Source organism: Dermochelys coriacea, chromosome 1 (assembly GCF_009764565.3).
Source record: "Dermochelys coriacea isolate rDerCor1 chromosome 1, rDerCor1.pri.v4, whole genome shotgun sequence".
Classification (NCBI taxonomy): domain Eukaryota; kingdom Metazoa; phylum Chordata; order Testudines; family Dermochelyidae; genus Dermochelys; species Dermochelys coriacea.
Window position 1 is genome coordinate 343,009,952 of NC_050068.2, and position 22,862 is coordinate 343,032,813.

The 22,862-nt window shown below is 44.1% G+C and overlaps 1 protein-coding gene across 5 annotated transcripts in view; it reads left to right on the forward strand.

Moving 5' to 3' along the window:
- SFMBT2 (Scm like with four mbt domains 2) overlaps positions 1-22,862 on the forward strand; it is a 205,877-nt gene that overhangs the window by 128,601 nt on the left and 54,414 nt on the right. For all 5 annotated transcript variants that reach the window (XM_038372526.2, XM_043499007.1, XM_038372534.2 and 2 more), the window contains exons 8-10: positions 3,781-3,882; positions 5,681-5,828; positions 15,869-15,951. In XM_038372526.2, coding sequence (XP_038228454.1) covers positions 3,781-3,882; positions 5,681-5,828; positions 15,869-15,951 — 333 coding nt within the window. The remainder of the gene's footprint in view (positions 1-3,780; positions 3,883-5,680; positions 5,829-15,868; positions 15,952-22,862) is intronic.

The window sequence follows — 22,862 nt, forward strand, 5'->3', positions numbered from 1 at the left end:
TCTATTGGTATTGATTTTACATGGAAGGTGCTCAAACATTAAGGTGCTCAGACATTAAGGTGCTGGGCTGCAAAATAAGATCTAAAGGCAGACATGGATGTGCTGTTGAAACAAAACTATGCTATGTATCATTAGACTTTTAGAGAGTTGTTCTTTCTGTTGAATTAATTTTGTCTTTAAGAAAGCAACAACAAAAAGTAGCTATGGAAAACTCAACTCCAGAAATGGATGCAGATAAAAATGATTCTCAATAGGATCTAGGTATTTAGGCCCCAATCAGCAAAATACTTAAACATGGATTTAACTTTAAGCATATGAGCAACCCCCTTTGAGATCAATGGGACTACTCACTCATTTAAAGTAAAGCACATGCTTAAGTGCTTTGCTGGATCTGGGCTTTTAAAATATATTGACGCTGTATATCCCAGATCTGGGGGAAGGTGTTGCAGTCCAAACCTAGTTCCCAAGTGCGCATTTTGCAAATGATCCCTGTCTATATACTCTGAAGCAAATGGTTGGGGCATTCAAAACGTAGAAACGAACTTCATGGCTGGACCCTGTGTCTGTAACAGGCCAAACCAAAATCCTCAGTCCAAATGCTTCCAAACTTTGGGGGTTTGAAATTTAGATCTGGACTCGGGTCTGAATTTTGCAACTACGCCCCATCTCTAATTGAAACATTCAGTGGCAAAGCTGATGATTTTGGTGGTGATGACGATATGCATTTCTGAAGCATCCATCATACACTCTAGGCACTATTTACACAGAGCCAGATTCTGCTACCCTTACTCTTGTTGAGTAGTTTCCTTACTCCATGAGCAATCCCATTTAAGCAATGGGGCTGATCCCAGAATAAAATATTGCTCACTGTAAGGCTGGTAGAAATGGGACGTCACCCTCTTTGTGGGCTAGATTGTGCTATTAGAACTGAGCAGGACTGGCCCCTTGCCAGAGGGGATGATAACTACCAAACATGAGTAAGCATCTCAAGTCACTGCCTCTCTGTGCCACAGTTTCCCTATCTGTAAAATGGAGATAAAGATACTGTCCTCCTTTGTAAAGCACTTTGAGATCTATAGGTGAAAAGCGCTATATAAGCACTAGGCTTTATTGTTAATGGTTAAAATATACAGCCAGAGGCTAGAACTCCTGAGTTCTGTTCCTTTCCCTGCCATTAATTTACTGTGTAGCTTTAAGCAATTAATTTAGCCTTCGGCAGTTTCCTTATCTGCAAAATGGAAAAAATAATATCTACCCTGCAGTGAGACTAAATCCATTAATGTTTTAGAGTGCTTTGAGATCCTCTGATGAAAGGTACTATAGAAGTGCAAAGCAAGATTCAAACAATGATTCCTCCATCTCTACTGAACCTTGTAAAACCCTTCTTTCAATGTCACTAGAAACATAAGTTCCCCAAAATAGAAACTGTTAAATCCGTAAGTAAAGACAGTTCTAGGGGGAAAAAATGACATACTACTTTGAATCAATATAAAACCACTTTAGGACAAGAATATAACATGTAGCGGTGAATGTAGAAGGGAATGGCATTGCCAAGTACTATTAGATAGAAGTAGGTTTTCTCCATGCAATTTGGAGTTCAGCACAATTTTTTAAAGTGAAACAATACCTCTTATTGCAGGATATGTACTGGCTAATTGATTGATGGTTCGGAAATACTATCTTACCACAGAAAGGAGATCACTCTTGAGCTAATAAAACTGAAACGTGATCCTTAATCCAATGTGGTCCTAGGGCTTCTACCTGAGATGTCCTTTGTTGAGGATATAGGTGTCTAAATCATGGGAACAAGACTTGCCTGCTCCTTGCAAAGGATACATGAGTGTTTAGCACCGTCCCAGTTTGGGGTCTGAGATTGAGAGTTTAAAAGCCAATTAAGGCATTTAAACACCCAAATTAATTCCCTAGATCGCTGGGCAAACCTCTCCATCAATCGTTCATGCACAGGCCAGCAAATCAGGGTGTCCGTTTAGGTCCAGATTCGGCCACCCGTATTCACATAGTCTCTTTTTCCACTGAAATCTTCTCCTTGCAGAGTGAGGTACTGCTCAGCCTGAGTAAGATAATGTTATTTGATCACTTCTCAGACTTTACAAACCTTGCACCACTCCTGTGAAGTAGGGACGGACTAATATCTCCATTTTACACATGGGGGACTGAGGTACAGAGACACTAGGTGACCCTGCCAAAGATCACATAACAAGCCTTTGGCAGAGCAGGGAATTGAATGTGGATCTTCCGAATCCCAGCCTACAGCAATAACGACTGGTACCATCTTTCCTGTTAGACTGGTAGACTCTGGCCTTTAGTGGATTTAGTGTTTGTGGAGGGCGCTGCCCTGGGGCCAGAAGTCCTTTACTTATGCACAAACCAGGTATAGCGCTGGCCGGCTTCCCCGCGCTGCCCTGTAAATGTGCTACTTTGCTGCCCGCCTTTCGGGATCTGAGGACTTGTTCTGTCTCCATGGCCTATTCTGTCTGGCTGAGGGGGACCAGCTGGAGTGGTGATTTTTGGGACCTTGTTGAAATCACATGTGGCTGTAGGGTCAGGTTGTCGCCACTCCTGTGCGGGTCTGCAAGCTGAGGGACGGACCAAGGATCCATCCATCCCTCCAGCTCTTGTGAAGCTGCACGGGGGTCAGCCACAATCCCAGGGTCTGCATCCCCTGAATGCCTTCACCAGAGCTTGGCTCGCCAAAGGGGCAGGGACATGGTCCCTACCCTCTTCTGTAACATCCAGCAGAGCTGGATGGGCATTAATGACCACAGGCAGTTTTGATGAGTCAGCCAGAGTGTCCCAACTGCTGTGTGATCACTTCGTGCCCACCTCGTGTGGCTTAACATAGCCCTAAGGCAGTAACATGTGGTCTCATTGCCTGGCTTTTAAAATAAATGGCTGTCATCTAGTGCTGTCCCTTGTCTCAACTGCTAGAGAGCCTGATTATGGTCATTAGGCCTAATTTTGAGTTACCTGTGTTTGGTCAGGATCAGAGTGGGGGATGGGTAAAGATCTCTTTAAAGTTGTGTTTGTGCTCCCTGTGTTCTCTTGTCACGTAGGAACCTGCCTAGCCTGTTTTATAAATTTAGAGCAGCCTGCGGGCTGCTCTCCTTCACGTCTACCCCCTGGGCCTTGGGAAATGGAGAATAGCTATAGGGTAGTGCACTCTGGCCACACCCCTGACATTCCCCTGTTACAACTCCCTGTCTGCCCCCCATGCTGAGGGGCTAGGAACAGGGCTGGCGTAGGTCCCTTACACCAGGTGAGGGGACCCCTGAACAGGCAACATTCTATCCATCTCTGTCCCATTTAAGATCTTGTTATGCTGTCGGGCCAGCACAGAAACACCGTTGTGAAAATGAGAATCTAGCTGCTCACGGTCACGAGCCACCAACATCCACTGAGAAATTTCAGGTGAAGTCAGTGGAAGTTGTGGCTGTTTAAGGAATGAAAGATTTGGTCTCGAATATCCATCCTATGGGATCCAAGCATTAGTATGGCATCCTTTCATTCTCTCACCTATTCTGGTCTGCCTTAAAAGTTTATACTTGGTTTCTTTCTTTTGTTAGGAAAACTGTCTGCCCAGAGAAAGCAATCAAAGCCACAGAGCAACATATGAATTAGGCAGTACAGGCAGATTCATTACTTCAGGCAAATGTACCTCCTGTAAAATAAAATGCTGGGGCACTTGGTTCTCATAAATGCTGAGTTTGTGGCCGGTATCGCTGATATGCAGATTTGGTTGTTTCCCATATATATGCATAGGATCATGCTGATTTGAGGAGTCACTTCTTCACAGTGGGGATGAAGCTGGAGGCGGTGGACATGAGGGAACCCTCTAATATCTGTCCTGCATCAGTGACTAAGGTGAGCTCTTGCAAATGGAACTGAAAATACTATGCTGGTCCCAAATGTATAGGTTAATAACCACCCATGGTTAATAATCCTGTTTAAATGACTGGCTGTGGAATTTCATTAGCTGGAGGTCAGCCTAATAAAAGTGCATTAAAAAAAATCTGTGCACTTCACCTTACTCTCTCCTAATGGATCATCTATGTATTTTTATTGTGTTAGTTGGCATGGGGTGATATCTCCCTTAGACCTACACGTGTTGGGGACCCTGTGTGCAGATCTCTCCCCCCACACAAGAGGGTACTGGGCTGCCCATGCAACATCATCTCACTTTGCCCTTCCCTGGCCATACAGAAGCTATTCTGCCTATCAAGGCAACCACATCAGACGAGGGGGCAGGATAGGGCGGGGACAGGGAGTATGGATGTTTTCTCCCTCCTGCCCAATAAAGCTGGTACAGCGTTGGTGGTCACATACACATTCCATAGGGAAAGGGAGTGGGAGGTGTAGGTGTCCTAAATCATGCTAAAACCTCTTTCCTTATCCACTCGCCTCTGATCCTGGAAAAAGGAGCACATCCTCATGCTTGCGTAGAGTCCCAGAACAACAGACGGCCCCATTCGTTCTGCAGTCCCTTGTATCTCAGCAGTGAACAGGTGCTTTTCAGGCCAACTTACTGACCAGGGACTGATCTGTTAAAATGGCACCTCACACCCGCGTTGCCTTTTCTGGTTAGGTTGTGTCACCATTGAGGTTCTCCAAGGCCCACGCTGGTAGCTAAGAATATTTGCACTACCTGTGCAATGCCAGAAACAGCTGGCGTGCCTGCTGAGCATCTGTCTGCAGTATCTAGCTGATGGCCCTTCTAGCAGGCAACAAGGCCACCACCGCCTGGTAATTAAAGAAGAGCTAAACCTTGTCTGTCTGCACGTGAGCTGTGCAACGTAAGCAGCTGAGAGGAGCTGGCTTGGGAACTCACTACACTTTCTTTATGAGTGTTCTACCCTCTCTCTCCTACCGATATAAAAGCCCCGCCCACAACCACGCTGGACACACCTCCTTCCAATTGCGTTAGCCAGTTCACTCCTTTTGCGTAGGCAAAGCCAGTGGCAATGTGCAGCAGGGTCCAATCCTGCACCTTTAAGTCAGTGCCATTGATTTCGGCGGATGCAGGATCAAGCCCCAGGCACGCATGAAGGGGAAAGAGACTCCTTGCCCCTTCCAGCCTCCAGACCAGGATGAGCCAGGATTTGTTTCTAGCAAATTCAATTGGTGAGCAGCCCCAGACTCTTAGATGGTGCAGAAACATTAGCAAGTATGTTATCATCCCTCTTAACTGGTCTGGTAAAAGTCATTGCCACAATGCTTCAGATAACACACTTCAGGCCAGGTTCTGCCCACATGTGAGGTCCCACGCATGTCAGCTCAAGCCGAGTGTGTCCCTTGGTAACTATGACGTGACACAACAGGTGGAACTCACTCCTGTTCCAAAGGACAGCACAAAGTCCAGAGCCCTTTAAATCCTACTTTCACCCTCTTTTGAGTGGGAGGGAAGTGGTGCATAATCTTTGCTGGCTCTCTGCCTTCAGATAAGTTTCACCCACACTGCAGACATGATCAATACAACTCCTAGTTCCATCCCTTGCTATGGAGTTTCAGGAGTCTATTTCGACTGTCTATGCTGATAAATGAATCCTCCTGGCTGATACCTGCACATCAAGCTATGGAGAATTATGCTGACAACCAAATATGTTTTACCCCAATGTGGTGTGCTTTACCGTAAATTAACAGTGGCCTGTTTTCTTCCCTTCAGGTTTTTAACAATCATTATTTACAAGTGACCATTGATGACTTGAGATCCGAACCCAGCAAAATCTTAATGCTCTGCCATGCTGATTCCTTAGGGATCTTACCAGTACAATGGTGCCTTAAAAACGGAGTCAATCTCACACCTCCTAAGGGTCTGTATTATGCATTTTGATGGTCGGTATTTTGATGTTGTTTTTCCCCCACCAAAAGACAAACTGGCTCTCTTGATGCCTTTAAAAATCGTGTTCCAATTTATACGATAGATAGAAGATAGAAGTGCTAAATGTCTGGAAAAATTACCATAAATGATATGGGCCAAATCCACAGCTGGAGTAAATTGGAGGAGTTGATGAGCTGGTCCGATAAATGGTTTTATTTATTGACGTGTGTTATGTGCTGTACTGAAGTTGATTAAAAAGCCTAACATCCTGGGACTGACACAGCTAAAACAACACAGAATATAATGAATTCTTATAACATGGATCTTTATAATACTCAACACCTTCACGGTGCTGTATCAACATTGAAGGCCATATTGTGCTCTCCCCATTACTGTATCCAGAGAGGAAGGATAGTCCAGTGGTTAGGGTGAATTGGGGGTTCAAATCTTGCCTCTCTCACATATTTCCTGTTTGGAGTTGGGCAGGTCATTTAGCATCTCTGTGCATTAATTCCCCATCTGTAAAATGGGGCTAATAGCATTGCCCTGCCTAACACGGGTGTAGTGAAGATACATTTAACATTGTGAGGTGCTCAGATAATATGGCAAGTAGCTAAGGGAGATTGATAATGAGCGGTCCATGGATATAAAAGGGGCCATTCTGTAGGTGCGGGTGGTGGGGGTACTGAGACACAAAGAAGTTATCTGCCGGACTGGAAGCCAAAAGAAACACTTGCAACAAAATCTGAGAACTTTCAATTGGAGCTTTTTTATTTGGGTTCAATTCTGATAAATGGTTCCAGTTTTAGAAAACCTTGGAAAGGGTAGGAGTACTTGTCGCACCTTAGAAACTAACAAATTTATTAGAGCATAAGCTTTCGTGAGCTACAGCTCACTTCATCGGATGCATTTGATGGAAAAAACAGAGGGGAGATTGATATACACACACAGAGAACATGAAACAATGCGTTTATTATACACACTGTAAGGAGAGTGATCACTTAAGATAAGCAATCACCAGCAGCAGGGGGGGGAAAGAGGAAAACCTTTCATGGTGACAAGCAAGGTAGGCTATTTCCAGCAGTTAACAAGAATATCTGAGGAACAGTGGGGGGTGGGGTGGGAGAAATACCATGGGGAAATAGTTTTACTTTGTGTAATGACTCATCCATTCCCAGTCTCTATTCAAGCCTAAGTTAATTGTATCCAGTTTGCAAATTAATTCCAATTCTCTCTCATTGGAGTCTGTTTTTGAAGCTTTTTTGTTGAAGGATAGCCACTCTTAGGTCTGTAATCGAGTGACCAGAGAGATTGAAGTGTTCTCCAACTGGTTTTTGAATGTTATAATTCTTGATGTCTGATTTGTGTCCATTCATTCTTTTACGTAGAGACTGTCCAGTTTGACCAATGTACATGGCAGAGGGGCATTGCTGGCACATGATGGCATATATCACATTGGTAGATGCGCAGGTGAACGAGCCTCTGATAGTGTGGCTGATGTGATTAGGCCCTATGATGGTATCCCCTGAATAGATATGTGGACAGAGTTGGCAATGGGCTTTGTTGCAAGGATAGGTTCCTGGGTTAGTGGTTCTATTGTGTGGTGTGTGGTTGCTGGTGAGTATTTGCTTCAGATTGGGGGGCTGTCTGTAAGCAAGGACTGGCCTTGCAGTAGAAGCCCTCTACACCAACATTCCACACACAGATGGACTACAAGCCGTCAGGAACAGTTTTCACGAAAGCTTATGCTCTAATAAATTTGTTAATCTCTAAGGTGCCACAAGTACTCCTTTTCTTTTTGCGAATACAGACTAACACGGCTGCTACTCTGAAACTTGGAAAGGGTGTAATTTTTGAAACTCCGAAGTCCATCTACTTCAGTGCAAGATCAGCCATAATGCTACAATTTTTTTTTTTGGCTAAAATTGATATTCTGATGGCAGCAAAAAAACACTTGAGACAAAATTGTAATTTTTTTTTCACCGTAACATGTGGCGGGTGTAAGGTTTATTTAAATTTGAAATAAAAGGCTGCTGCATGCCAACCTGCAAGCTGCTGTTCCATTGTCACACTAACAGGGTTAGGGGATTAAAACTCTCTGCTTCTAGTGGGTTCACCCATACAAAGTATTGGGCATAGATCCAACAAAAACCCTTCAGCATATGCTTAATCTGAAGCCCACGCCGAAGTCAGTGGCAGATGTATACTCACATCTGCAGACAGAATTTATCCTCTTCTGTTCTGCTAGCTCTAGGGGGAACGAGTGTGGCCTCTTGGCACTGATTTCAATACTGCTTGACACCAAGGTGTATGCTTAAGTGTTCGCAAATGTTTGTTAGGAAAACTATTTCCTCAAAGAATGGTCGAGTTAATCCCCTTTCATATAGGGCCTGAGCCAAAATCATTGTCTCCAGTTTTCCATTTGTATTACAGGACCCCAGCATCATAAGCACTGAACAGACACATTGCCAAGCCTTCCCCCAAGGAGCCTATGGTCTAATTAGATAAGTCAATCTGAGGCACAGAACAGTGAAGTAACTTGCCCAAGGACTCGTATTAGGTCACTGGTAGTGCCAGAACCCAGGTCCCCTGATTCCACTGCACCACAATTATCAGCTTCACTGCTCATAAATCTTGACATTTGCCCATAGCCACCCCATTCTTGACCAAGTAACTTACCTATTCAGAATCCATCTCATACAGGCCTGTTAATTAACTAAGACGATAGACCATATGTTTCTCTCTACAGTGGCCATTGTGTCATAAGTTCCATACCACACACTTTCAATTCAAGATGATACAAAGGCCTTTTGATACAGAATTTTATGATTCAGGTTGCCTTGACTTCTACATTTGATGCCAAATTTTTTTGGCATGCCAGCAGCATAGTTGCACTTCTGGTGACTACTGAACTTGTTTCTGTACCTGGGCCAGAAATGTTTAAAGAGAAAATAGATGTATAGTATCACCTCCAGTGATCTGGGTTCCCGAAGGTTCTTGAGGAAACATTACAAATCTTCTTGATCAAATCCCAGTAATAGACATGCATGGAAACCATGCTAAATTAGCACACCGAAAATCTTCTGTCTGCTAGGTGCAGCTTTTGAATCAAGGATCCTGAAGGGGACATGTAAGAAGTGACATGAGGAAGACATACAGAGTATATTGCAAAAAGAAAAGGAGTACTTGTGGCACCTTAGAGACTAACAAATTTATTAGAGCATAAGCTTTCGTGAGCTACAGCTCACTTCATCGGATGCATTGGTGGAATAAACAGAGGAGAGATTTATATACACACACAGAGAACATGAAACAATGGGTTTATCATACACACTGTAAGGAGAGTGATCACTTAAGATAAGCCATCACCAGCAGCAGGGGGGGGAAAGGAGGAAAACCTTTCATGGTGACAAGCAAGGTAGGCTAATTCCAGCAGTTAACAAGAATAGCAGAGGAACAGTGGGGGGTGGGGTGGGGGGAGAAATACCAGGGGGAAATAGTTTTACTTTGTGTAATGACTCATCCATTCCCAGTCTCTATTCAAGCCTAAGTTAATTGTATCCAGTTTGCAAATTAATTCCAATTCAGCAGTCTCTCATTGGAGTCTGTTTTTGAAGCTTTTTTGTAGCCACTCTTAGGTCTGTGATTGAGTGACCAGAGAGATTGAAGTGTTCTCCAACTGGTTTTTGAATGTTATAATTCTTGATGTCTGATTTGTGTCCATTCATTCTTTTATGTAGAGACTGTCCAATTTGGCCAATGTACATGGCAGAGGGGCATTGCTGGCACATGATGGCATATATCACATTGGTAGATGCGCAGGTGAACGAGCCTCTGATAGTGTGGCTGATGTGATTAGGCCCTATGATGGTATCCCCTGAATAGATATGTGGACAGAGTTGGCAACGGGCTTTGTTGCAAGGATAGGTTCCTGGGTTAGTGGTTCTGTTGTCTGGTGTGTGGTTGCTGGTGAGTATTTGCTTCAGATTGGGGGGCTGTCTGTAAGCAAGGACTGGCCTGTCTCCCAAGATCTGTGAGAGTGATGGGTCGTCCTTCAGGATAGGTTGTAGATCCTTGATGATGCGTTGGAGAGGTTTTAGTTGGGGGCTGAAGGTGATGGCTAGTGGCGTTCTGTTATTTTCTTTGTTGGGCCTGTCCTGTAGTAGGTGACTTCTGGGTACAGTCCATTGGTGATCTTCCTAAAAACACCATCCTAGCCACTATGAATGTAGAAGCCCTCTACACCAACATTCCACACAAAGATGGACTACAAGCCGTCAGGAACAGTATCCCCGATACTGTCACGGCTAACCTGGTGGCTGAACTTTGTGACTTTGTCCTCACCCATAACTATTTCACATTTGGTGACAATGTATACCTTCAAATCAACAGCACTGCGATGGGTACCCGCATGGCCCCACAGTATGCCAACATTTTTATGGCTGACTTAGAACTTAGACTTAGAACAACGCTTCCTCAGCGCTCGTCCCCAATGCCCCTACTCTACTTGCGCTACATTGATGACATCTTCATTCATAGAAAAACTATTTCCCCCTGGTATTTCTCCCCCCCACCCCACCCCCCACTGTTCCTCTGCTATTCTTGTTAACTGCTGGAATTAGCCTACCTTGCTTGTCACCATGAAAGGTTTTCCTCCTTTCCCCCCCCTGCTGCTGGTGATGGCTTATCTTAAGTGATCACTCTCCTTACAGTGTGTATGATAAACCCATTGTTTCATGTTCTCTGTGTGTGTATATAAATCTCTCCTCTGTTTTTTCCACCAAATGCATCCGATGAAGTGAGCTGTAGCTCACGAAAGCTTATGCTCTAATAAATTTGTTAGTCTCTAAGGTGCCACAGGTACTCCTTTTCTTTTTGCGAATACAGACTAACATGGCTGCTACTCTGAAACCTGACAGAGTATATTAACATATTATTTCTGGTGTGTTTGATGGCTCTATGCCCAAAATACATCTTTACACTCTGGGTGTCGAAAGCCTTTTCATCTGACAAGCGCTATGTCTGTCACTCCAATGCAATAAGAGGTCTGAGCAATTCTAAATCCCTGGTTTAAAAAGTATATGAGAAATAAAAAATTTAACCAAACTGGCAAAGAGTACTGGGGGAACTTACGTGAGTCCATGTCTCTCTAGCCCTTTCTGAACAGGACAATATCAGTACCTTGAACATTAAAGAAACAAACAGGACAAATATAAAAGGGGTGGAGAGCTACAGAAATTAGTTAAAAGAAAAGGAGTACTTGTGGCACCTTAGAGACTAACAAATTTATTTCGTCACTAAGGTGCCACAAGTACTCCTTTTCTTTTTGCGAATACAGACTAACACGGCTGCTACTCTGAAACCTGACAGAAATTAGTTGTTTCCAAAACACAATAATGGTGTGAACAGTCACCTGATGAAATATATCGAAGGCTAAGTTTTAGTCACAGTTATTTTTAGTAAAAGTCATGGACAGGTCATGGGCAGTAAACAAAAATTCACAGCCCGTGACCTGTCCATTACTTGTACTATAGCCCTGGCTAAATCTTAGGAGTGCCGTGGTGCTTGTGGGGGGCCCATGGGTGCTGGGGGGGCGGCCCAGGGGGTGCCCTGGTTGCTGGGGGGCCCATGGGTTCTTGGGGGGGAGGCCCTGGGGGGGGCCACGGGTGCTGGGGGGGAGGCGGCCCTCGGGAGGCCCTGGGTTCACAGGGTGGGTGCACAGGGGAGCACCGCAAGTGCTGGGTGGGGGGTGGTCTGAGGGGTGCTGAGCATGCATGGGTGGGAGCAGCCGGGGACCCCCGCTGGTGCTGGGATAATGGAATTGGCAGGGCTGGCAGGCTCCCTACCTGGCTTCTCGGAAGCAGCAACATGTCCCTCCCTAAGCTCCTAGCTCCACATGCTGTCAGCTCCGCAGCAACCATTGGCCGGGAACCGTGGCCAATGGGAGCTGCAGGGGCGGTGCCTGCGGGCGGAGGCAGCACGTGGAGCTAGGAGCTGAGGGAGAGACCTGTTGCTGGGGAAGCCCCCCCCCCCCCCCAAGGTAAGCGCCACCCAGAGCCTTCAACCCCTCCTGCATCCCAGCCCCCAGGCCTGAGCCCCCCACCCCCACCCAAACTCTTCCTGCTGCTGCGGGGGTGGGGGGTGGCCTGAGACTGGGCCCAGGGGCTGCCTGAGGCAGCTGCACCGGCTGCTGCAGAAGTCACAGAGGTCATGGAAAGTCACAGAACCCGCGACTTCCGAGACAAACTCTCAGCCTTCAATATACCACATCAATAAAGAGGAGGGAATAATATCATTCCTCACTAGGTTCCTACCTGCCATGTAAATTGCAGGTATCCATTTTAGCAGAGAGCCTGAGCTGCGTTCATATGATCCTGTGTCAAGAAGTTTCTGGCCAGGATCTTTTCCATGTAGAAAAGACACTGAAGATACTTGCTAGCAAAATGCCCATCTGTAGGAAAAGTCCACAAATTGATATGCAGGAGCAGATGAGAAAGTAAAGCCACTGCTGAGAATTTCTTCTTTGTTCTTGTATATTTAGGCTCTATTTTCTGGATAACTTTTAGTGAAGATAAGGTTCCATGATTATAATGTTATTTTACTTTCATTGCTTAGGACCAGCGTTTTAAAGGAGACAATAATAGTTTGTTCCACCAGGCATAGTATGGCCTGTCTGACTATTCAGGATCACCGAGCTTTTTTATTTGTAGAATATCCATCCCTCTTTTACATGTACACCACCGCATCTTTCTGTAAAGCAGAGGTCGACCGAGAAAATGTACGGTAGATGAGTCATGTGCTGGAGTTGTAAATATATGTTGCTAGAAATAGAGCAGTATTTTTATATATCGTGCCAAAAATGAATAGCCAGTTCCTACCTCTGTATAAACATTGAACAGGCAGTTTATATTTATTAGAAATGGATTTATAGACCGCTTCCATTTAGAGTAACAGCCATTGTTTCTTTTTATGAGCTATTAAGAGAGGGGGAAACATTTCGGTAGAGCTGCTATTTGTAAGGTTCACTAAAGGAACGTTCAGTACATTTGTATTGTTATATTCACTTCTGAGTAAGCCACTAGGCTCTTCCAGTGTTGTGCAGACAAGATAATAGCGCATTCTTCCCCCCCCCCAGTTTTGTGGCCTGCATGTCAAACACATTAGCAAAGTGAGTCAATGTACATTGAGCCACAAGAGGATAATGGTTTACTAATGCAACCTGCTAATGGAGCTACTCATTTAGCTCACGCAATGAGCTATGTGCAATGTGAATCAGAAGATCCTAGGTCCCAACATGTTTTGCAGGCAGAATTAGTGAGTGCCAGCTCTTGGAGTAATCACCCTTCTGCTACTGAATCTTAATATTCATGAGTTGCAGCATACTCATTTGTAGCTCTTCTCTACGGGCTTAATCCTGTCACTGTTGAAGTCAGCAGTAAAATTTCCACTGATTTCAATGGTGCAGGATCAGGCCGTAAAATGATTGTGGAGTGACAATTGGATAGCCTACCAGTGAATCCACTGCCACATGCCTTTCCCATTTTCACTGCAAAGCTTTCATGTAGCTCACAATAAAAGATCCAAAAACTGTCTGCTGAGTTTTAATTGGAGATGGGGGAACCTTTAGAATGTATCCAGCTTTTTATTTCTTCTGACAGCAATGTATTCTGACAGCTGGTGTCCACAAGAACTGTCTTCACATATTGTTTATTACTGTTCCTCAGCCTTGGTAGAATTGTTGCTTCAGGGCTAAAGTTCAACAGTTGTAGCACATTTTAGCAGAGCCTTAGGAGCAATGCTAGAGAGTGTTAGGTCTGTAGGATGCACTCATTAAGACAAAAAGTTACGTATGCCCTTTATTTTGTTTTCCATTCCATTGTGTCACGCAGAAGACTTACTTGGCTATAAAGACTTTTTTTTTCTTGGAGCTGGTTGAGATTTTTCAGCCGAAAATGTGTTTTGATGAAAAACAGCCTTTCGTCCTCAATGACATGTTTGCAGAAAATGTTTTGTTTCACTGTATTTTTTCCTCATTTTCCATGAAAAACCAAGAAAGCATGAAAAAACTGGGGAAAAGGGGATTGAAAGGAGGGGGAAACAAAAATATTTTCATCTCTGAAATCTGAGCATTTTTTGGCATCAGTGTTGTGTCAAAAAGCCAAGACTGTTTCACATAAAATTTCAGAGAAAATTAAAATTTTCCATGAAAAACACTATCCATTTTTTGACTAAACTCTGATTGTTTCCTCATGAATTTCCATTTCTTGCTTTTTGGTCAGGTATTGGTATTACAAAATTGTTATCGAATTATTAATATGACTTTAACATTTTGATTTTTGTAGCGCATAGAGGCTAACCCTGTTGTGACTGTCTGTGCTGTACTATTTTATTTGTTGTGTACACCATCATTAGAAGGGACCTATTCTGGATCATCTCATCTCATCTAAATTCTGGCCTCTCGAGAGGATTCTTAGCGATATGTGTTCAAAACCTTGCCCTTCCTTTTTTATAGACGTAATTCGCACCCACAATTTTTGCACCTGCAGTTCATTTGCAGGAGGAAAAAAAATACAGAAATAACTTTCACTGGTACAAAGGGTTCAGTCCCATACGTTCTTGAGTGTCCTCATTTCCCATGTGTGACAATGGAAGTTAAAGGGTGTTTGGCACCTTGTAAGATTGGGCCCAAATTGTGTTCACATAGAGGAAGACCTGGCTGAGAAATTATGCTTTACACCATCCTTGAAACTTTCCAGTGATGATGAGTCTACAATTATTATCACAGTAACACCTGGAGGCCCTCAGTGGAGATAAGAATCCTATTTTCTTAGTCACTGTAGAAACACAGAGCCAGGCCCTGTCGTAAGGAGCATACAGTCTTAAAGAGCCAAGTTGTGCAAGACATCCATGCAAGATAGATACATGGAGCTCCATACAGTCTCAGGGCCGGGGCTATATCAGACAAGGCCCTATAAATGAAGGTGACCTCGGTTCTGAATAGGCCCTTTAGAGAGGAAGGATGGGTCCAGAAGTTGGGACACTACCTAGGCCTTGAGAGCCCTGGGTTCATTTCTCTGCTCCACCTATACTTCCTGAGTGCCCTTGGGCATGTCACATCACTTCTGTGTGCCTCCATTTCCCATCTGTACAACAAGGTTAACACTTCACAGGGGCGTTGTGAGGATCAGTACATTAACGAGTGTGCAGTGCTCAGATATTATGGCAATGGAGGCCATATAAATATCTAAGATATCTAGAATTGGAATAGAGTAGAATTAAAGATCCCATGGTGCTCTTCATTAAGATCAGAGGGTTTGCCCTGATGTTCGTGGCAAGAATTTTCTCTCCCACAGTAGACTGCCATGTGCCACTGAGCAGCTGCTCTCCACCCCAGAGGAAGCTGTGATCCAGCAACACCGGGTGTGTATAGAGAGTTGTAACTAAACACATTGTAAATTCATTGATCCAGGTGCCATCTTTTTGTTATATGTAAGTGCACAGCGCTTAGCGCAGTGGGGCCACAATCCTGATGAGGGCCTCTGAGTACTCCCACTACAAAGAATAATAATAAGTAATTTTGGACGACACATAGAATATAGCAATAAAACTAACATTAAGCAGAGCAGCGTGACAACATGTATTCTGCTTTGAGTGCTGGACCCATGCCATACATACAATATTTCAGTCCCTAAGTATTTACAGGGAAGCAGGAAGGATGATCTTGTGGGTTAAGTGTATGTCTCAGAGCTAGGAGGTCTGGTCTCTGTTCCTAGCACTGCCATTCACTCACTGTGTAATCTTAAACTGTGTGGGCCTCAGTTTCCCCATATTTAAATTGGGATAATAATCATTACCTGCCTCCCAACGGCATATGGCGCTTAACTCATTAGTGTTTGTAACGTGCATCAAGAGCCTTAGATGGGAGGAGGCGGTATGGAAGTGCAAATTATTGCTGCATTGAAATATTTGTTTCTTTCTCTCCTCCGTATGGAATAATGACTTACCATATTTCTCTGTTTTCTTCTCCCACAGGTTACTCTGGCCAGGACTTTGACTGGGCAGATTATCAGAAACAATGTGAAGCAGAGGCAGCTCCTCACTTTTGCTTTAGAAACGTAAGATCTATTCTCCCTTTGTGGTGGTGTTGATTGAAGCTTGAACAAACCCACTTATTGCTCTGAACTAAGGGCCTGATCCTGGGAGAAAGCATGTTTTTGTAGTTAAACCACTGGGCTGGGAAACAGGAGCTCTGCCACAGGCTTTCTGTGTGAGCCTAAGTAACTCACTTAATCTCTCTGTGCCTCAGTTTCCCCATCTGTAAAATGGGAGTAATAATACTTCCTTTGTCTGTCTTGCTTATTTAGATTGCATGCTCTCCAGGTCTCTTACTATGTTTGTACAGCACCCAGCACGATGGGCCCTGATCTTTGTTGAGAACTGTAGGTGCTACCATGATTTAAAAAATTAATAATACTGTACCAGCCCATTGAGGTCTATGGAAAGACTCCCATTGACTTTGAGGGGCTGATTTGCTCATTGGAGTGTTTCTCTTGTTTCTGGATTTTGTTTTTAACATAAAAAGAATGAGGAGGACTTGTGGCACCTTAGAGACTAACACATTTATTTGAGCATAAGCTTTCATGAGCTAAAGCCCACTTCATCAGATGCATGCAGTGGAAAATACAGTAGGAAGATATATATATACAGAGAACATGAAAAAATGGGTGTTGCCATACCAACTCTAACGAGACTAATTAATTAAGATGGGCTATTATCAGCAGGAGAAAAAAACTTTTGTTGTGATAATCAGGATGGCCCATTTGAAACAGTTGACAAGAAGCTATGTGTAACATTAGGTGGAAATATAAGCATGAGGAAATAGTTTTTAGTTTGTGTAATGACTCATCCACTCCCAGTCTTTATTCAAGCCTAATTTAATGGTGTCCAGTTTGCAAATTAATGCCAGTTCTGCAGTTTCTCGTTGGAGTCTGTTTTTGAAATTTTTTTGTTGAATAATTGTGACTTTTAGATCTGTAATTGAGTGTCCAGGGAAGTTGAAGTGTTCTCCGACTGATTTTTGAATGTTATCATTCTTGATGTCTGATTTGTGTCCACTTATTCTTTTGCGTAGAGACTGTCCAGTTTGGCCAATGTACATGGCAGAGGGGCATTGCTGGCACATGATGGCATATATCTCACTGGTAGATGTGCAGGTGAACAAGCCTCTGATAGTGTGGCTGATGTGATTAGGTCCTACGATGGTGTCCCTTGAATAGATATGTGGACAGAGTTGACAACGGGCTTTGTTGCAAGGATAGGTTCCTGGGTTAGTGTTTTTGTTGTGTGGTGTGTTGGTGCTGGTGAGTATTTGCTTCAGATTGGGGGGCTGTCTGTAAGCGAGGACTGGCCTGTCTCCCAAGACCTATGAGAGTGAGGGATCATCCTTTAGGATATGTTGTAGATCCTTGATGATGCTAAGTGAAGTCATCGAGGTATAGGTATGTAGGACATGGATTGAGCCAGGTGGAAGCTCCATCATTTGGGAGTGTTTGAGTTGCCCTAATACAGCAGGAGTTGTGTGCGAGTGTGCTATACATCATGATACTGCAGGCTCATAAAAGCTTTGGAAACTGTGCCTAGCTGGGCTGTTCTTAAGAATGGAGCTGTGCGCCTATGAATCTTAATGTATAGGAGTCCACCGCTCATTAAGCAAAGCATTAACCTTCTGTCTTTTCACCGTTCAGTGCGCTTCTTGCCTGGTGTCCGTGTGAGAAAATTATTGCCTTTTTGATCGGAGCATGGAGCCCATCAGCAATTCGGGCCCCAAATTCCTTTGAAACGGTACAAAATAATACAGTATTTGAACCAGGTGGGCAGCTGATTCCTCGTAGTCACTTACGAGCAGTCATTCATCGGCCTGAAATGCTTGATGTCGGTGCAGTTTTGCCAGGCTCACTCCTCATTTTCTATCCATAGGGTCAATTGCTGCCTGCTCTCATGCTCAGCCTGAGTCAATGGGCTTTGGGCCTGGGATCTGAGAGGAAATGAAGGGGTAGAATCTTCTTTGGGCAGCAGCTTCACTACAGCGCATGGACTCTTAATAGCATTCAAAACCCTTGCATCTATGTGTGGTTCTTAGAGCTGTCGATTTGTGTGGCAGAAGACGCACAATCTATTCCCCCACCTGTCATTCCCCTGCTATGCTATTCTGGGAGAGAATCGCTGTAGAGCAAAGGGCACGGTGGGCCTGGATTTCCCTGGGCAGCCTCTCGCAGTCCCCCCCACCATGGAACTGCTGTGATGTGTAGAAGTGAGTCACAGCACAAGTGTTTTAGTGAGGAGCATACATTGTGGTCAGTGTCCCTTTGGCCACACCTACTTTCTTGTGTTCTCTGTCTTGCTTTGTCCCCGCTACCGGCATGATGTGTACTGGAGACAGTCGTTGCCGGCTGTAGCACAGCGAGCCTAGGAGCGGCATGATGCGGCTACTGTCTCACGTAAATTGCGTGCTTTTCCCGAGTTTACAGTGCATTTTCCATCTTGTTAAACTGGGGTTGCACAGCGGCATTGTGCTGCCGATGGAGTGATCAAGGTCGGGAACCTTATGTCACCCTTTCTACAGCGTGGCTTTTCTTATATGTCTGCGGCGTGACTGTATTTAAAGGTCATCTGATGTGCATATTACAATCGTTATAGGTGATCCTTCTTTCTTTCTTATTATGGTAGAGCTCAGAGGCCCCAGAGCCAGATCCAAACCCTATTAAAGGCACTGGAAAGACATCCATTGACATGAGTGGACTTTGGATCAGGTCTCACCTCAGGATTGGGAGTCCCCATATTGTCCTGCATTGTACTATCCTGTATGAAAGGAATGCCCTGCCAGGCAGAATTTATAATCTAAAACACAGGAACTGATGGAGAGTGGGAGTCAGGGATATGATAACATGCAAATACATGATCCTGGTGGTGATTGTCACATTTCCTTTCCGTTTGTTTCTTTCTTTCCTTCTTTTTATCTGCCTTTGTTTTTTTTTCTTTTCATTAGGCATTAGAACTGTGCTCACAATGCCAGCCACCCCGAGATTGGCCTCCAAAGATTAAATCAGTTCTAATAATTTTTTTTTAACATTCATTGTACAAACGCCTGTCTGTTATTATGTGACTCCTGATAAAACAGTGCTCTACAGAGAGCTGCTGTCTCTCCATTGCCATCTGCCTGACATCCCTACCAGGCTGGTTCATTTGTTACCACGCTAAGTGTGGCTCTTTGATGAAATGTTTATTACAAACTTGGGTTTTTTTAATCACACATCTTCCACCTAGCACAAGGAGACCTGGCAGCGAAGTGGATACATTGTAACCATTTCCCTTGGGGCTATTTAGCAAGCAGAGGCAATTATGAAATGGATTGACGTGGCGAAATACTTAGGAAAATAAACTCCCAGCTAACTGGTTTGCCATTGATTCTTTATAATTTAGCCTCCGGCACTGCATCACAACAAAAGGAGCCTGAGTGATGATAGATGGTGTTTCCTTGTTAGCTGGCATAAAAAGCATTTCAGCAAACTCACTCTGATGTCTTGTAAACTTGGCCCATTAGCTGCTTTTAGAAGCGGGAAGCCTGTCTGGGTGCTGGTGTGGTTTTGAATATTCCAGGAGATAAGGAAAGCATGGAAATAGCTCCTGTGTGCAACACATTTTTTCATTTTTGCAAAAAATCTTAATGAAATAAAGGCCTCATCCAGCAGCCTTTAGTCACATGAGTAGTTCCAGGGACGTTAATGACGACACTCATGTCTTGATGAGGAAAAGAGGTTGAGTTTAGGTTGGACTCAGCTAGCATGTATTGGTTAAGCTTGACCGAAAGGTGTCTACTTTTCCTAGTCAAGATGAAAGCCATTGTCCCATGGCTCATGTGTAAGGGATGCAAGATGGAACCCCATATTATCTTGGATTAATGACAGTTATTAATAATCATGTTTATTATGGTGATGAATAGGGACCAACTCAGATCGAGGTCCCATTGTACTAGGCACTGTACAAACACGGAGTAGCAGGCAGTCCCTGCCCGAAAGAGTTTACAGTCTACATAGACAAGACAGACACATCGTAGAGGAGAGGAGTATAATACATAAGTAGAGTGATCAGTGTGATGGAGGAAAATGTCAGGTCAATTCCATAATTCGTTTGGAGGGAGGGGGGTTAGTTAGGAAGGGGGTCAGCAAAATGGGAAAAAAGGTGAAGGGAAAGGGAACAATGGGGATGGGGAAGGGGGGAATGTACCTGCATGAGCAGAAGACTCTTGGGATGGGCATTTGGGAAAGGCTGAGGATGTTTTTTAGGGTTCCGGAGCTTCTGTGGGAACTGAAAGTGGGAATCCTTCTTTGTTCTTTTAGGTGTTTTGCTGTTTTGTTGTTAGAGTTGTGCGGGGGATGGGTGAATGGTCTGCTGTTGTTGTGTGCATTGTTGCAAATTGTGATTTTAATTTTCTGCCCACATGCCTGTCTATCTAGCTAAGGTCTTATATGGATCCCTGTCGCTATGGTATATGAGTGCCTCACAAAAACATGAATGACCAGATCCTCAGCTGGTGTAAATCTCCGCTGAAGCGAACAGAGCTATAGCCATTGATGTGAAGAGAGCTGAATTCATTCACACCAACTGCGGATCTGGTTCAAAGGGCACACTTAGAAATAGGTGTGTGAACTCTTTGATTCAGTGCAAGTACTCCTTTTCTTTTTATGTGTTGAAATCAAAATTACACACACAACCCTATGTTAAAAAAATAAGTCAGGTTTCAATATTAAGCACCCAAAAGTTAGGAAATGCCAGAATGAAGGTTGCCCATGCAACCTTAATTCACCCCCCCTTGTGCATATGGATTATGATACATTCTTTAATAACATGATCGCATCCATAGGACCACTGCCTGGTTTGGTGCACAGGATGGATGGTGCTCACTTAATGAGCAGCTATTTTACTTGTTGTTCAATGTGTGGCCCTCTTCCCTTATTTACTGAACACATTTCATGCCGGATCTGAAGACAGAATGATTAACTGCCTCATGGTCTTTCTATGGTGCGCATCGCTATAGTATCTGAATGCTTCATCTGTGGATTTATTTTCATAATAATCCTGTGAAATGAGTAGGTATTATCCCTATTTTACAGATGGGGAAACATGGACGTCAAAAAACAATGGTCAAAATTCCACTAATTTTGGGTACCCAATTTGAGACACCTACCGTTTGATTTTTCAGAGTACTCAGCAGTGGCTAATGAAATACTGAGACACCCTGGTGATCGGTATCAAACCTGGGACCTTGGGAGCTAAATGCATGAGCCTCTGCACCGCATGAGCTAAAAGCCACATGCTTCTTAGTTAAGGCCGTAGCCGACTCATTAATCTCTAAGTGGTCTCGGTGCCACTAGAGGGGACAGAACCCCACACTCAGGAGGTGTGTGGGTTACACTAACATTTTATCTGTTCGCTCCTGTTGACTTCAGCTGCAGCTGCTCGGCACTTCTGCAAATCAGACCTCAGAGTCTGCCTAGTATCACATAGAAAGTCTGTGGCAGAGACAAGGATAGAAGCCATTTCTCCAGGGCAGCAATCAGTTGCCTGAATCATGAGATCATCCTTTCTCTTCCTGCAACCCCTGCTTCTTCACTGCACCTTTTAACTTCAGCAACAGATGAACAGGGGTCCCACAGAAAAGAGGCCTTCGCTACACAAACCTGATTTATCCCAAAGTAGCTCCATCCTGCGCACTGACTTAGTCAGCGGTCCTTCAGAAAAACTAGTGTGTGGTTGTGTAATTAAAGATTGTATCATAATGCAAACGCACAAGGGGGCCAAATTTAGGTTGCGCAGGCAGCCTTAATTCTGGCATTTCCTAAATTTTGAGGGCTTGATTTTGCAGCCATGATAATGTTCTTTTAATATAGTGTTTTGTGGGTAATTTCCTAGCTTTTTAAAAAAGCAAACTGGAACACTCCGCCCCCAGGAATTCTATCATGTGGCACTATATTGACACCCACATGAGTCATCAGCAGGGCTAAACTCTTTAGATCCGTGCAACAGACCTCTGCCACTTGAGCTAACAGAGAAACTGATAGCAGTAGTAGGTAGTTATCTTGTGGAGGTGAGAGTGCCCTTAGTGGGCACAGACTCTTCTTCCTGTTTCCCTCCCAGCTAGATCCCATCTGCCCTCTGTCTTCCAACCAGTCCCTGCCCTGTCTCTTCCCCACCCTTGGCTCCTTGTCCCCAGTCCCATTTCCTCACCTAGCCAATCTCAGTCTCCGCTCCACAGGCCTCTCATCCCCGTCTCAATCTCCTTGCCCAGCCAGTCATGAGAACACCTCTCTGGATTCCCTGTCCAAGTCTCCCCAACATCACTCCTACTCCCAGTCTCCTTGCCCAGCCAGTCCCAGTTCTCTCCTCTCCACTTCTCATTCTATTTCTCTTCCTCATCTCTGCAATTAGTTGGCTAAATTTGGGCAGAGTTTTACAGGGATGGCAAAAGACACATCCCTGCCACAAAGGCCCGCCACCTGCTAAATTTCAACTCCCTGCGCAAATCATTGAGAAGCTAGAGCTCATCAAAGATAAGACCAGCAGAAATTTTTAACATGGACATTTCCCTAGTCTTGTTCTCGGAAACACCAAATCCTTTTGGCTGAAAATTTTCCAAAATATTCAGCTTGATGCAAACACCTAGTATGGAAAATTTCAGCCCAAGCGGTTAATGTCTGGCAGTTATAAACAACGGAAAACAGGGTCTTCTAATGGAAGTGTCAGGCAACCTTAATAATCGGCAGTACTGCCAGCCCCACCTATAATAAAGTACACATAAAATAAAATCTTCAAACTTATTATATCACTCCGGGAAAAACCAAGTCTTTGTAATACATTAGGATAGATCTTGGTGGTAATTAACATTGACAGATACATGCTTATTCTCAAAAGGCTGAAAAATTGGCAAGGGCCATATTCTCATAGCAGTGTGCTATAGATGAGCCTTACA